We start from the raw sequence: 13,800 nt of genomic DNA, 5'->3' as shown, positions 1-13,800 counted from the left end.
ATTTTTTAAAAATTAATTAATTTTCTATGCCATTTCCAATTTAACACCAGGTGTTTTTTTTTTCATTTTCAATTATCTTTATATACAGAAGATCGATTCTGTATATACTTAGTAAAGATTTCATCAGTTTGCACCCACACAGAAACACAAAGTGTAAAAATACTGTTTCAGTACTAGTTATAGCATCACTTCACATTAGACAACACATTAGGGCAGATCCCACATGAGATGTAATTTATTTTATTTATTTGAGAGTTACAGAGAGAGTTTTTTTAAAAGATTTATTTTATTTATAATTTTTAAAATAAGTACAAATCGGGGCCAGTACTGTGGTGCAGTGGGTTAAAGCCCCTCTCTTTCAGTGCCAGCATCCAACATGGATACTGGTTTGAGTCCTGGCTGTTCCACTTCTGATCCAGCTCCCTGTTGATGTGCCTGGTAACACAGCAGAGGATTGTCCACGTGGTTGGGCCCTTGCACTTGTGTGGGAGACCCAGAGGAAGCTCCTGGCTCCTGGCTTCGTATCTGCTCAGCGCCGGTTGTTGTAACCATTTGAGGAGTGAACCAGCAGATGAAAAACCTCTCTCTCTCTCCCCATCTCTACCTCTCTCTGTAACTCCTGTAACTCTGTCTTTCAAATAAAATAAATCTTCAAAAAATCAACTGTAAAAAAGAAATACAGTTGATAAAGAAAAGTAAAATAAGTATAAATCAGTGATATCTAGTGAATCTTCAGTTCTGGAGTATCACTTATGTTAATGTATTTGTCACTTTAATGGGTATAATTAAATGATGATTCAAATATATTGTACTGATTTACACTGTCAGTAACAGACTGTGAGACTGCCTGGTTGCCAGTATTGCCAAGAATGGAAATACTGTCAATCTTTGAACTCATTAGCAATCTAGGAAATAAAAAGTCTCATAATCATATATTTCAAACTGTCAATATGGAATAGCTTTCCTTTCCAGAGTTATTTATTTATTGGGGAAATTACAGCTGTTTTAATATGGGAAAATTGGAAGTTTAATAGGAAATTGATGGCATGAACCTTTTGCAAATATTTATCCAAGATCATATTTCAACTTTGTTTCAAGGAGTTTATTTTTTTAAATACTAGAAATGTGTCTGTCTTATCCATATGACTTTTAAGCTCAATAAGTGTCTTTACAGATACCCATTGCACTGCATAATTCACAGAATTATTATTTTTGTTTTACTCTCAAAATTATTTATTTGTTCACATCTAAATACTCAGCCTTCCTATAATGGATTTAGGTGTAGCCACTGAGAAAATATTACAGAATTTGTTTTGCTAATTTTTGTATTGCTATCCCCATACTTTTAATGCAGCACTACATTTTTCCCATAGTAAGTTGAAATTTCCCTTGTATCATCACTACAATCTCACAAGAATTTGAAACTGTGGGGACATCCTATCATATTCCTTGGATTGTGTCATCTTGTCTTGAAGATATAATTAAATGTTTTAATCACTGAAACATTAGAGTATATTTCTTTCAGTGTTTCAGATCCTTGTTTCCCTATCAAATGTATTTGGACCTTTCCTGGCCCTTTGTATTCTTGGCTTTTCTGTATCATATTAAAAACCAAAATCCTTGTATTTGGTTCTTCCACTCCCAACACCAACAATACCCCTTGACTTTTGAGGGGAATGACTTTGATTTTGTACATTTAATTTGGGGAGAAATAACATCAGGTTAATTGTCTTTTTTCCAACAGGCACATTTTTCATCTTGTATGGTTTTGAATTATTTTGTGCATTTCTCCTACTAGGTTTTTTTAAGTTTCATAAATATATTTCTCAGACTGTTAATATTTGTGTTCTGCTATCATTATACATTGTATTTTTTTCTTTTTTTAACTTTTATTTAATGAATATAAATTTCCAAAGTACAGTTTATGGATTGCAATGGCTTCCTCCTCCCATAACTTCCCTCCCACCCGCAACCCTCCCCTCTCCCACTCCCTCTCCCCTTCCATTCACATCAAGATTCATTTTCAATTCTCTTTATATACAGAAGATCAATTTAGTATAAAGATTTCAACAGTTTGCACCCACGTAGAAACACAAAGTGAAACATACTGTTTGAGTACTAGTTATAGCATTAAATCAAAATGTACAGCACATTAAGGACTGGGATCCCACATGAGGAGCAAGTGCACAGTGACTCCTGTTGTTGACCCAACAAATTGACACTCTAGTTTATGGTGCCAGTAACCACTCTAGGCTCTCGTCATGAGTTGCCAAGGCTATGGAAGCCTACCAAGTTCGCCGACTCTGATCATATTTAGACAAGGTCATAAAAGACAGGGTGAGGATAGTAACCAATGATCCTAAGAGTGGCATTAACCAGGTCAGAACAATTATACAGCATTAAGTGGGGAAGAGGACCATCAGTACACACAGGTTGGGAGTAGAGCCATTGGAGGTAGAGTAGAGGTTATGATTACGAATGAATGAGGCCCAAGTGCGCTAGACAGTATCTAGAACAAAGGACAGAGTCATTATTAGAGGAGCTAAGAAAGGTGCTGTATAAGCTACAATTAAGTTTTCTGATTGAGAGGCAAATAGAATCTGATAGAAGGGGCTTGATAATAATCTGTTGGGCTTTAGGCCTTGTAAGTTAAGAGGCCCAGACCTATCTATCTCTTCACATGGGGTACATCTTAAGGGAGGTGCGAACCTCCTAGGGGAAGGTACATAACTCCTAGGGGAAGTCTGATACATTGTATTTTAATTACTTATGTAGATTTTTAAGAGATTTTTAAGATAAACTTTTTAAGGATAACTTAAAATCATTATCTATATGTTTTATTTTTAAATTAGTTAAATCTTACTGCATACTACAGTGTTAATTCATGTTACCTAATGTGATAGATCATGCTGAATCTTTTAAAAATGATTTAGATATACTTTAATATTATTATTAAAATAGCAACTATCAATTGAATGCTTGATATCAGCTTTCAATAAATGTGAACAGTTTTATATACACATAAACCCATAGGTAAATAATTCAAAGTCTAGAAGAATATAAAATAAAAAATAAAATAACCCTTCATGCCCTCCTGAACAATTATTACTCTTCAGACATGGGACTCTTTTATGGCTTATACTTTAAGAAGTAACAGTGCTGTTATTGGGAGCATTTGGAAATTTTGCATAATAACTTATAACATTCTTATACTATTTTTAAAAAGATTTATTTATTTATTTGAAAATCAGAGTTACATAGAGAAGGAAAGGAAGAGAGAGAGAGAGGTCTTCCATCTGCTGTTTCACTCCCCAATTGGCCGTAACGGCCAGAGCTGCGCTGATCCGAAGCCAGGAGCCAGGAGCCTTCCCTGGGTCTCCATGCTGCTGTAGGGGCCCAAGGATATGGGCTGTCTTCCACTGCTTTCCCAGGCCGTAGCAGAGAGCTGGATCAGAAGTGCAGGAGCCGGGACTCAAACCGATGCCCATATGGGATGCTGGCACTGCAGGTGGCAACTTTACCTGCTATGCCACAGCGCCGGCCCCTGTACTATTTATTTTTTTTTGACAGGCAGAGTGGACAGTGAGAAAGAGAGACAGAGAGAAAGGTCTTCCTTTGCCGTTGGTTCACCCTCCAATGGCCGCTGTGGCCGGCACATCTCGCTGATCCGAAGTCAGGAGCCAGGTGCTTCTCCTGGTCTCGCATGCAGGTGCAGGGCCCAAGGACTTGGGCCATCCTCCACTGCCTTCCCAGGCCATAGCAGAGAGCTGGACTGGAAGAGGGGCAACCGGGACAGAATCCGGCGCCCCAACCGGGACTAGAACCCGGTGTGCCAGTGCCACAAGGCGGAGGATTAGCCTGTTAAGCCACGGCGCCGGCCCCCTATACTATTTTTAATTTGGCAATATTGGTTAGTGTTTACTTCCTTTTCATAATGAAATGTGGAATTTTCCTAAATGGCATTATGCGGTTCTTTGTTCTTTGTTTAATCAGTATTGCATGAATTAAACAAGCACGTGTACCCCCATTCCTCTTCTATAGATTACCACAAAATCAATAAATACAGTTTCTCTGATGTTTTATAAGAGATTGTATAATTCAGTATCTTAAATGAGAATCATAATATCTAGAAAATACAGTGAAAATGAATATTCAACCCAGGTTGGGATTTTTAATTGATATTTACTGATATTAATATGGAGAAAATATAACTCATTTTTTTAGAATCAGGCCAGTTTGGTTTTGTGGAATTATTCACATTTAGTTATAATTAATAATTCTTGTAATGTCCTGCTAAATTTGCTTGCTTACTTTTTAGTTACATTTCCTCATTTCCATAACTTAAGTTGATTTTTAGTTATCTATCCTTATGCTAGTTTTATTGGCTTTTGGGATCTCTGTTACACTGGATTCATAGAAAAAATGAGAGCTTCGGGTGATTACTGGCATCATGCATAAGACTGTTATTTGTTAAATAAACAACACGAGTCACTGTGCACTAACTTGCCATGCAGGACCTCTGTCCTCAAAGAGTTGTATTATGAGACTTAATAGTAAAATTTGTACTCAAAGAATCACTTCATTTTAGTGTATTAAGTGGAGAATATTCTTTTGTCATATAAATTAGTTATGTCTAAGTGCTTGCAAAAGATGTATCATTCTTGGGTCCCTCTTTAAAGATAATTTTCTAAAAAATAAAAAAAAAGTAAAATTACCATCAAGATGCAGTGACTTTGAACAGCCCTTGTTTGGACTGTTGAGGAATAGCTTTTGTTCTTGTTTGTTTGTATGTTTTTCTTTTTTTAGTTTCTCTCTCTCGCTCTCTCTCTCTCTCTCCCTCTCTCTCTCCCTCTCTTTCTTTTTATTTGTCTTCCTCATGCAAAGAGCCGAACTCTTTACCTAGAATAGAGTTAATCTTCTGTGTATAAGTTTGGATGAAAATAGATCTTAGTGAAAAACAGGACTGAGAATAGGAGAAGGAGGGGGAGGAAGGGTGGGAAGTGTGGGTGTGAGGGCAGATAAGGTCAGAAGAATTACTATGTTCCTAAAGTTATATTTATGAAATGCATGCAGATAAATTAAAAAAATAAAAATAAGAGCTTTCCTTCACTTTTTACAAAATTCCTCATCAGAATTAAATATCCCATGAAGATCATAAAGTAGTCATCTCTCAAGCCACTGCTTGAGGGATAGGGTTGGGTGACTTACTAAACTTTTCCTTGCAATTATGTTCATTTTATCCAGAGCTCAGATTTTGTGAAGTCTGATTTTGATGTTTGTTACAAAGACAAAATCTTTAAATGTTCCTGCATCTTTACTTATCCCAGCCTCCTTCAGTCCTGTTAGAAGGAAAGAGTGTCCCTTCTCTCGGGGTCAATTCTCTGTACCTGTGTTTTCGATGTCCTCTCCTTTTATTTGTCCACACCCTCCTCTGTGCTATGGAGTGCCCGTTCTCTTGTTGTCATCTTAAACTCTTCCTCTGTTAAGCAACAAGATAAAACAGCATTTAAGTATGGCTAAATCTTCACTCACAAAATATAAGTCCCACCTCTCAAGACTGCCTTTTATTTTGGCTCCCCCTGTCCTTTTTTTTTAAATTTTTTTATTAAACTTTTATTTAATGAATATAAATTTCCAAAGTATAGCTTATGGGTTACAATGGCTCCCCCCCTCCCATAACTTCCCTCCCGCCCGCAACCCTCCCCTTTCCCGCTTCCTTTCCCCTTCCATTCATGTAAAGATTCATTTTCAATTCTCTTTATATACAGAAGATCAGTTTAGTATATATTAGGTAAAGATTTCAACATTTTGCCCATATAGCAACATAAAGTGAAAAAACTACCATTGGATTACTAATTATAGCATTAAATAGCAATGTACAGCACATTAAGACACAGCAATGTACAGCACATTAAAGACAGAGATCCTACATAATTTTTTTTCAAATTAATTAATTTTCTATGCCATTTCCTTTTTAACACCAGGTTGTTTTTTTTTCATTTCCAATTCTCTTTATATACAGAAGATCAATTCAGTATATAATTAGTAAAGACCTCATCAGTTTGTGCCCACGCAGAAACGCAAAGTATAAAAATACTGTTTCAGTACTAGTTATAGCATCACTTGGCTTTAGACGACACATTAGGGACAGATCCCACATGGGGTGTAAGTACACAGTGACTCCTGTTGCTGATTTAACAATTTGACATTCCTGTTCATGGTGTCAGTAATCTCCCTAGGCTCTAGTCATGAGTTGCCAAGGCTATGGAAGCCTTTAGAGTTCGCTGACTTTGATCTTATTCCGATAGGGTCATAGTCAAAGTGGAAGTTCTCTCCTCCCTTCGGAGAAGGGTATCTCCTTCTCATGGCTCCCCCTGTCTTTTATGTTGGTTCCCCCTTCCCTTTTGCAGGCCGGCAACTTGGCGGAGTTCCTGTTTCCTTTGTATTCTCTTCCTGTCAGTGTCTCCAAGTATAGTCTGACTTTCCCATCTATCTATTCACCATGGAAATAGAACTATGCTTGCTCAGGCAGCAGCATACACTTAGTGGAGAACATAAAGGTGATTTCCAGGCTTTGCCTAGTTTTATGGACAACTTGCTCAATATCTTTTGGTGTGAGGAGGAGGAAAGAACTGATTCTGAAAGGGAAAAAAGATCAAGAGAGATTTGTTTCTATTTTTAAGTGATTATGCTTCGATAATCATGCATTAGAATGGGAAAAATTGGAAAGAACAAATATTGTAAGTTCAAAGCCCTCATGGATGACAAAGTGCTGAGTTAAGCAAATAACATTCTTCATCATATTTTAAAGGTGTTTGTACAAAACAAAGAGTGAACCTAATATAAACTATGGACCTTATCATGAACTGTCATTGGAACATCAGTTGTAATTAGTGTACCATGCCAATGCAAGATGCTAATAATAGGGGAAACTAGAGGTGCAAGAGAGTCTATGGGAACTCTTTTCTCTTTTCTCCCTGAACAGTCTTGCTGAACTGCTATAATAAATGAAATAAAAAGATGATGAACCTCAGACGTTATTTTATGAACTCATATCTGTGAAGTGTTTGTCAGTTGAAATATACACACCAAAGTATGTTATGCTTACTTCAAGTATTTCTTGAACAATGACTTCAGCATATGCTTCTTTTAAACTTTGGCTGTGTGTGAAGTAACTGTTTCTTTGCTTTCCAGGCAGGTGATCACAGCCGTAGCTCCCTCGATGATGGGCCAGGAGAGTACTACAGGAGCGTTTCATTGCACTGTCTTAGCTCTCGAATGCGTGGTGCTAACTGCAGTAATCATACATGTTACTTCTCTCTAGATATTGTTTCTACAGGTATAATTCATATTTTTTAAAGTTGAAAATTAGATGAGATTAGGTTTTTTAAAAATCTTGTTAATTAAATGTGTTAAACGTTTCAATTCCAGGGTCAAATTTGGAATATACTTATTTGATGTGGGTGTTTTTGATTTCATGTATTTCATAGATACAACTCTAGGAAGACAGCCATACTTCCATCCCTCAACCACCCCCATTATTTTCCTTCTTTTTTTTTCTTTAATTGTTGCAATAACATGCTTTCTGTTGATTTTAAAATCATAGGCTTAATGCACCTACTAACCATAATGTTCAACAAGTTTTTCAAATATAGGGCAAATTTGAAATAATTTTACAATGTTCAGACATGCAGCCACCACCTGAATTCTGCCTTTCACATTTCCCTATACTTTTTCTATTACATAGCCATCCATGGATACATTCTTCTATCGACCTACTACTCTTTTGTTTTTTCCATATATTTGAAAGTATAGAGAAATGTTTATTCAGTGCCTCCTGAACACTCTAGCAGGTGTACCAGCAACTCAGATAAAATATTTGTTTAGAAATGTTACAGATTTCTTTGGATGTTCACAGCTGCACCTAATCATGACTTTCATGCCTTCACCCAGTAAATACCTGTCTCCATTCCCAAACACTGTTCTGTTTTGTTCACACTACACATTTAATTTGACTGTTTGAGAATATCGATTAATGTAATCAAGCATACATAATATTTTGTGTAAGACTTTTTATACTAAAAAGAATGTGTTTGAACACATCTATGTACTTGTATGTGTAGTATGCCAGTATATCAAATACATCATGGCTTTGCCATGCTCCTATTAAAGGTCGTGTTAGCTGCTAGAAGCTTTTGTCTAGTACAGATTAAATTGCAAAGGAAATTTTGTGCAAGTCTCTTTGTAGATCAGTAGCTTTGATTGCCGATAATATGATTAGCACCAGGGATGAAAATTCTGATTCATAGTTTAAGAAAAAATATAAATCTAATATCAAATGAGTTAAAATTACAGATATATTATCCAGGGAAGACCTTACTGAAAAGGTTTAAAAGTCACTGTAATGCTTTAAATTTGGGGGCATCTTAAAGAAAATTTTTGTTGGAAAAAAAAACTGAGAGATTAAACTTATTAAAGGTTATTCAAACAGGGACAACGTCCAAGTATGGCAGCATTACCATTTAAAGATGGTCCAAAATGCCCTTACCTGCTGTGGGATGAGCTGTATTTATAACCAGGAAATAACAGACAGGATGTAGAGAGATTACCTGATTAAAAACAATTGTGGTTTTGCTTTATGTGGGTGTATACTGGCAGCCTTCATCATGGCATTGTCTGAGTTTCAGTCGCTTGCCTACTAGAGTATACTCTTTGGTAAGTTACAACTTCCTTGCACATTTGAGGGGTTTGCAATTTACTGTGTATAGAGGGGAATTTGGGACATGCTTTATCACACAAATACAGAGATTGGTTAGGTCAACGTTAATTCAACACCAAGATATGAGGTGAATTTTTTTTAAGATGTTAAAGTTAGCTGTGGCATTGAAAATAGGCTGTATGGATACAGAAAGATAAGAGTCTAACACAACAGACCTGGTGAGTGATTATTGGCATTTGGGTAAGTTGTTGTAGAAGTGGAGGCTGGCTGTAAGGATAGGTTTGGTTCTGGACGTACTTTAAAGGTAATTTAAATGTCTTTGCTGATGCATTGAATATTTGGAATGACATAAATAAGAGTTGAGGATTAAAGTTATCTGAGCAGTGGTAAGGGAAGAATTTCCATATTTTCAGATTTGGAAAGACTGAGGAGCAAACAGGGGCACACGAGAAGGATAGCAGAAACTCAGCTTTGGATTTAATAATTTGATTAAGCATTTGGATCCATGAATCTGAGGTTAATTGGAGCTTCAAGTGCATACATTTTGGAGTTTTCAGCTTATGGCTATCATATAAAGCCCCACAAAAGGACTAAATATAGGAAAAATAAAAGAGAGTGCAACAGGCCAGGGATTCAGTGCATGATATGGATTCTTCTAAAATTAACTGTCATGGAACTAAGGAAGGACAAGGAAAGGACTATGAAAGTACTAAGACATACTGGGTCATAGTGTGCAGAAGTATTGAGATTTAGTAGATATCGCTAGCTACCTGACATGGTTGTGTCAATTCACTCTTCCAGTAGCAGTGTTTGAAAATTATGTTGCCTCTAAATATTCCCTAGTACCTGGTACCTTGAGACTCACTCTTGCCTTATTGTAAACCACCTGTAAATATTCATTTATAACTATACAGTATAAAAATATAGAATCCATCCCTTGTCCAAAACACTTGAGAAGTTAATATCAAATTTTGTACTGCACTGTGTCCTCTTGCTAATGCTACTGCCGATAGCAATCAACATTTTCTTTCTGTGGATTTGTGCCCAACAGTATTGTATGAGTTTTATAGTGATTGACTAATTGCCCCTGAAACTCTGTGGTAAGTGCTGCTAGGCTTCTCAGTTTTCAGAGGCTGACCGTAGCACAGAGAATGAGCACCTTCATATAGTTGCAAAGTGAGTAAGTGCTGAACCCAGGTAGCCTGCTTTAGGCTTGTGCTTTTACCTTTGTACTTGGTTGCCTCTCATGGAAGAGCTGGATTGTTTAATACATCTTGGGCTACTCCTAAAACGATTGCCTGTGTGTGATGTTCAGTTGTTGACAGGTTTCCCCCATCAGACCTTGCTACATCAGTACAGGAGAATCAATGTCTAAAGCATGATAAACTTCGTTTTGGACAGGACAATTTATAGGATAACTAACTACTTTAAAATATCAAGAATATGCCTTAAATGCAATAGGAACTACTTTTGGGTATTATAACCTGAGAGCATTTGTGAAATGCAACATCAGCAAATGTAACAGCAATGTCCACTTCATTTCTTTCCTTCGCTGATTTAGATTTTGATCCTTATCCACGGGACTGCGTGCAAGTTGTGTTTTCTAGCCTGCCAGACACACAGAGCAGAAAGGTCCTCTCAGTGAAACCTCGAGGACAGAGGCACGTGCGTGAGGTAAGTGGTTTCAATACTGCCTTTGTCGTTTGTTTCTGTTTGTCCTTTTTTTTTTTTTTTTTGACTAATCATTTCTGCTGCTCAGGATTCTGTTGGGTGGATTGGGAAACCTAACACAAAATATCTTTGTTCCAAAGACCAGCCTATGTCCTTATCAAAAATGTTTTATTTAAAGTATGCACTTTACTTAATATATACTACATTGATCTTCTGTATATAAAGATAATTGAAAATGAATCTTGATGTGAATGGAAGGGGAGAGGGAGCGGGAGTTGGGAGGGTTGCGGGTGGGAGGGAAGTTATGGGGGGAAGCCATTGTAATTCATAAGCTGTACTTTGGAAATTTATATTTACTAAATAAAAGTTAAAAAAAGAAGTAATGCAATGTTCTGAGAACAAATGCAGAAAACAAGTCACACTTTAGAGACTACTTGGGAAAAAAATGGATGGAGTGGGTAGTGGTATTTGTGTTCACCAGTAAGGCTTAGGTGTGATTTGATGAGTAGTGGAAGCTGAGAATACAAGAAAGCTCAGTTTGAACAATGGTGCAGGTGAAATAATGATCTCAGAATGTGACAGAGAAAGTAGCGAAAATTATAGTCTCCTTGACTCTCTGAACATTAACTTTTAGAATTTATGGACTCTGGGCCGGCGCCGTGGCTCAACAGGCTAATCCTCTGCCTAGCGGTGCCGGCACACCGGGTTCTAGTCCCGGTCGGGGTGCCGGATTCTGTCCCGGTTGCCCCTCTTCCAGGCCAGCTCTCTGCTGTGGCCCAGGAGGGCAGTGGAGGATGGCCCAAGTGCTTGGGCCCTGCACCCGCATGGGAGACCAGGAGAAGCACCTGGCTCCTGCCTTCGGATCAGCGCGGTGTGCCGGCCGCAGTGTGCCGGCCGCGGTGGCCATTGGAGGGTGAACCAACGGCAAAGGAAGACCTTTCTCTCTGTCTCTCTCTCACTGTCCACTCTGCCTGTCAAAAAAAAAAGAATTTATGGACTCTGAGCAATGCTTATCACAGGAATTGTCAGCAGAGACATAGGCACCCTTCCCAGAGATACAGATTTATTTGGGGTGAGGTGGAGTCTAGGCATACGTGTGTTCACAAAGCAAACAGGTGTTCACCGTGTACTAAGTAAGTTGAGAATCCCTGGTAGGCATGGAGTGACCTGCAGCTGAGAGCCAGAGGGAGGTGCAAGCAAGTTTCATGTATGATACCTTTACATAATCATTTCCATCATTTACCTCCACAGGTGCGCATTACTAATGTAAATGGAAGAAATGGGGTGATAGATCATACAACCTTCTTCACCTTGGATTCTGTGAAACTTCCTGATGGATACATGCCTCAAATCCATGATGTTGTCAATGCTGTCGTAGTGGAAAGCGTTCTTGCAGGCTATATTTGCAGAGCAGTCCTTATTACCCCATGTGAATAGAGTAAAAACACAATTTGGTTATTTTCTCTGTGTCCTTTCTTCTATAGGTAACACAGGGCACCATACAAGTTTGTTTTGAAAAAAAAAAAAAACTAGTAGACCTAAGAACTTATTTCTTACATTTTCAAATGTTGAGCGTGTTAGGTTAATGAATTCTGTGTTCCTGAAAATGTTCATCGTTTTTCATTATTAAAGGCATTTTCCTCTTCATCCTAATGACCTTCACTGCTGCTTCTCAGTTTGTATCAGAGGCATTTGTTTTCAGTTAATTTACATGGTGTTTTCCTTCTCATGACTCTTATTTTCCTTCTAGTTTGCCTGGTTATGCTACTGCCAGCAGTTTTGCCTTGTTCTTAATTTTTCTTTCTTTATAAAGTTTTCCCACATCTACTAGATGTTGTTTTTGGAGAGCAAAGAACACTTTTGCTTTCTGTAGCTTATTTTCTGGGTATCTAGTTAGAAGATTTCAGGGTCATGTGCATATTGCCTTTATATTGCCTTTCCAAAATTTCAGAGGAGTTATCCAGCAGCATCTGCTATTTCCTTGAAACTGGCAATACTGTTATGCTTTGGTTCACATTTCTTATGCCTACTAAATGCAATTTCTGTAAAACTCAATACAGTTTCCTTACTGGGTCGTTGATATACCATTTAGAGTTTTGCTGGGAAATTAGCCCTGCAGTATCATCACACTCATAATTTCACTGCTGGGCTCTGCTCATGTACATGTCCACCTCCCATACTCAAACCGTTGCCTATACTCCACAATTAGAACAGTTATTAGGTATTGGATGTCTGTCCATGGAAGAGTGTAATATTTGCAAAAGTGCAGAAGAATTTCACAGCAGACCTCCAAAACTTAATGAGAAAAAGAGAATGCCAGTTATCTCTGTAAGATTTTTTTTATAGTGAATAACAAGGAATAATGCACCTGGGCACCAGGCCTGGCTTGGCTTCAGATTTCAGAATGCTATTAGTGTGCACACTAGCAGGAAGCAGATGATGGCTCAACTACTTGGGTACCTGCTACTCATGTGGGAGATCCAGATGTTGTTCTTGGCTCCTGATTTTGTCCTGAAATAGCCAGGGCTATTTTGGGCATTAGGAGAATGAACCAGTTAAGAACTCTCTCTCTCTCTCTCTCTCTCTCTCTCTCTCTCAAGTAAGAAAATATATATACTTGGAGTGTGTTAGGTGCCGATGCTGTGGCGTAGCAGGTAAAGCTGCCACTTGTGGTGCTGCAATCCCATATGGGCGCCAGTTTGAGTCCCGCCTGCTCCACTTCTAATCCAGCTCTCTGCTGTGGCCTGGGAAAGTGTGAAAGACCTGGAAGAAGCTCCTTGCTCCTGGCTTCGGATTGGCCCAGCTCCAGCCGTTGCAGCCATTTGGGGAGTGAACCAGTGGATGGAAGACCTCTTTCTCTCTGCCTCTCTTCTCCTCCCTCTCTCTCTCTGTCTGCCTTTGCCTCTCTGTAACTCTGCCTTTCAAGTAAATAAATCTGAAAAAAAAAAATTTAAAAAGAGTGGGTAAAAGACCTGTTTTTCCAGTTCTGCCAGTAGGGGATACCATACGCATCACTGAGTCTGAAACTCATGAAAATGACTTATTTCAAAACTTCTATATAAACTGAAAACACGACGAAGAAAAGGATATGAGAACATGTGGCTACATAAAGTAATCACGCTCTCTTTTCCTCTGGAGAGTTACAACTACCATCAAGAAAAATCATGCCGCCTTCTTAGCGGTTGCTGTACTACTAGACCTAGTTATGAACAATGGGAAGAGCTCAACAGAAAAAGCTGTTAATGAACAAAAAAGCAGAAATGAGAGATGGGACGAGAAAAATGGGTCATGATTGATAAAATGGGCCTGATGGCAGCTGGCACAGGGCATGCACTTTACTATAAATCGGTAAATTCAGAATTGCCTCTACATCTCCTGGGGATTATGTTGCTGTGATTTGCAAAGGAGAT

The 13,800-nt window shown here is 38.2% G+C and overlaps 1 protein-coding gene across 1 annotated transcript in view; it reads left to right on the top strand.

The window, feature by feature from the left end:
* The window catches only part of LOC133752502 (cancer/testis antigen 55-like), a 119,153-nt gene extending 107,326 nt beyond the window's left edge, over nt 1–11,827 (top strand). Inside the window, exon 5 of the mRNA XM_062183003.1 lies at nt 11,642–11,827. Within this exon, the coding sequence (XP_062038987.1) occupies nt 11,642–11,827 (186 nt within the window). The remainder of the gene's footprint in view (nt 1–11,641) is intronic.
* Nucleotides 11,828–13,800: the final 1,973 nt, after the last annotated feature.

This window comes from Lepus europaeus, chromosome X, assembly GCF_033115175.1.
Source record: "Lepus europaeus isolate LE1 chromosome X, mLepTim1.pri, whole genome shotgun sequence".
Taxonomy (NCBI): Eukaryota; Metazoa; Chordata; class Mammalia; order Lagomorpha; family Leporidae; genus Lepus; species Lepus europaeus.
Note: the sequence above shows the minus strand (reverse complement) of the source record. Positions and strands in the feature narration are given on the sequence as shown.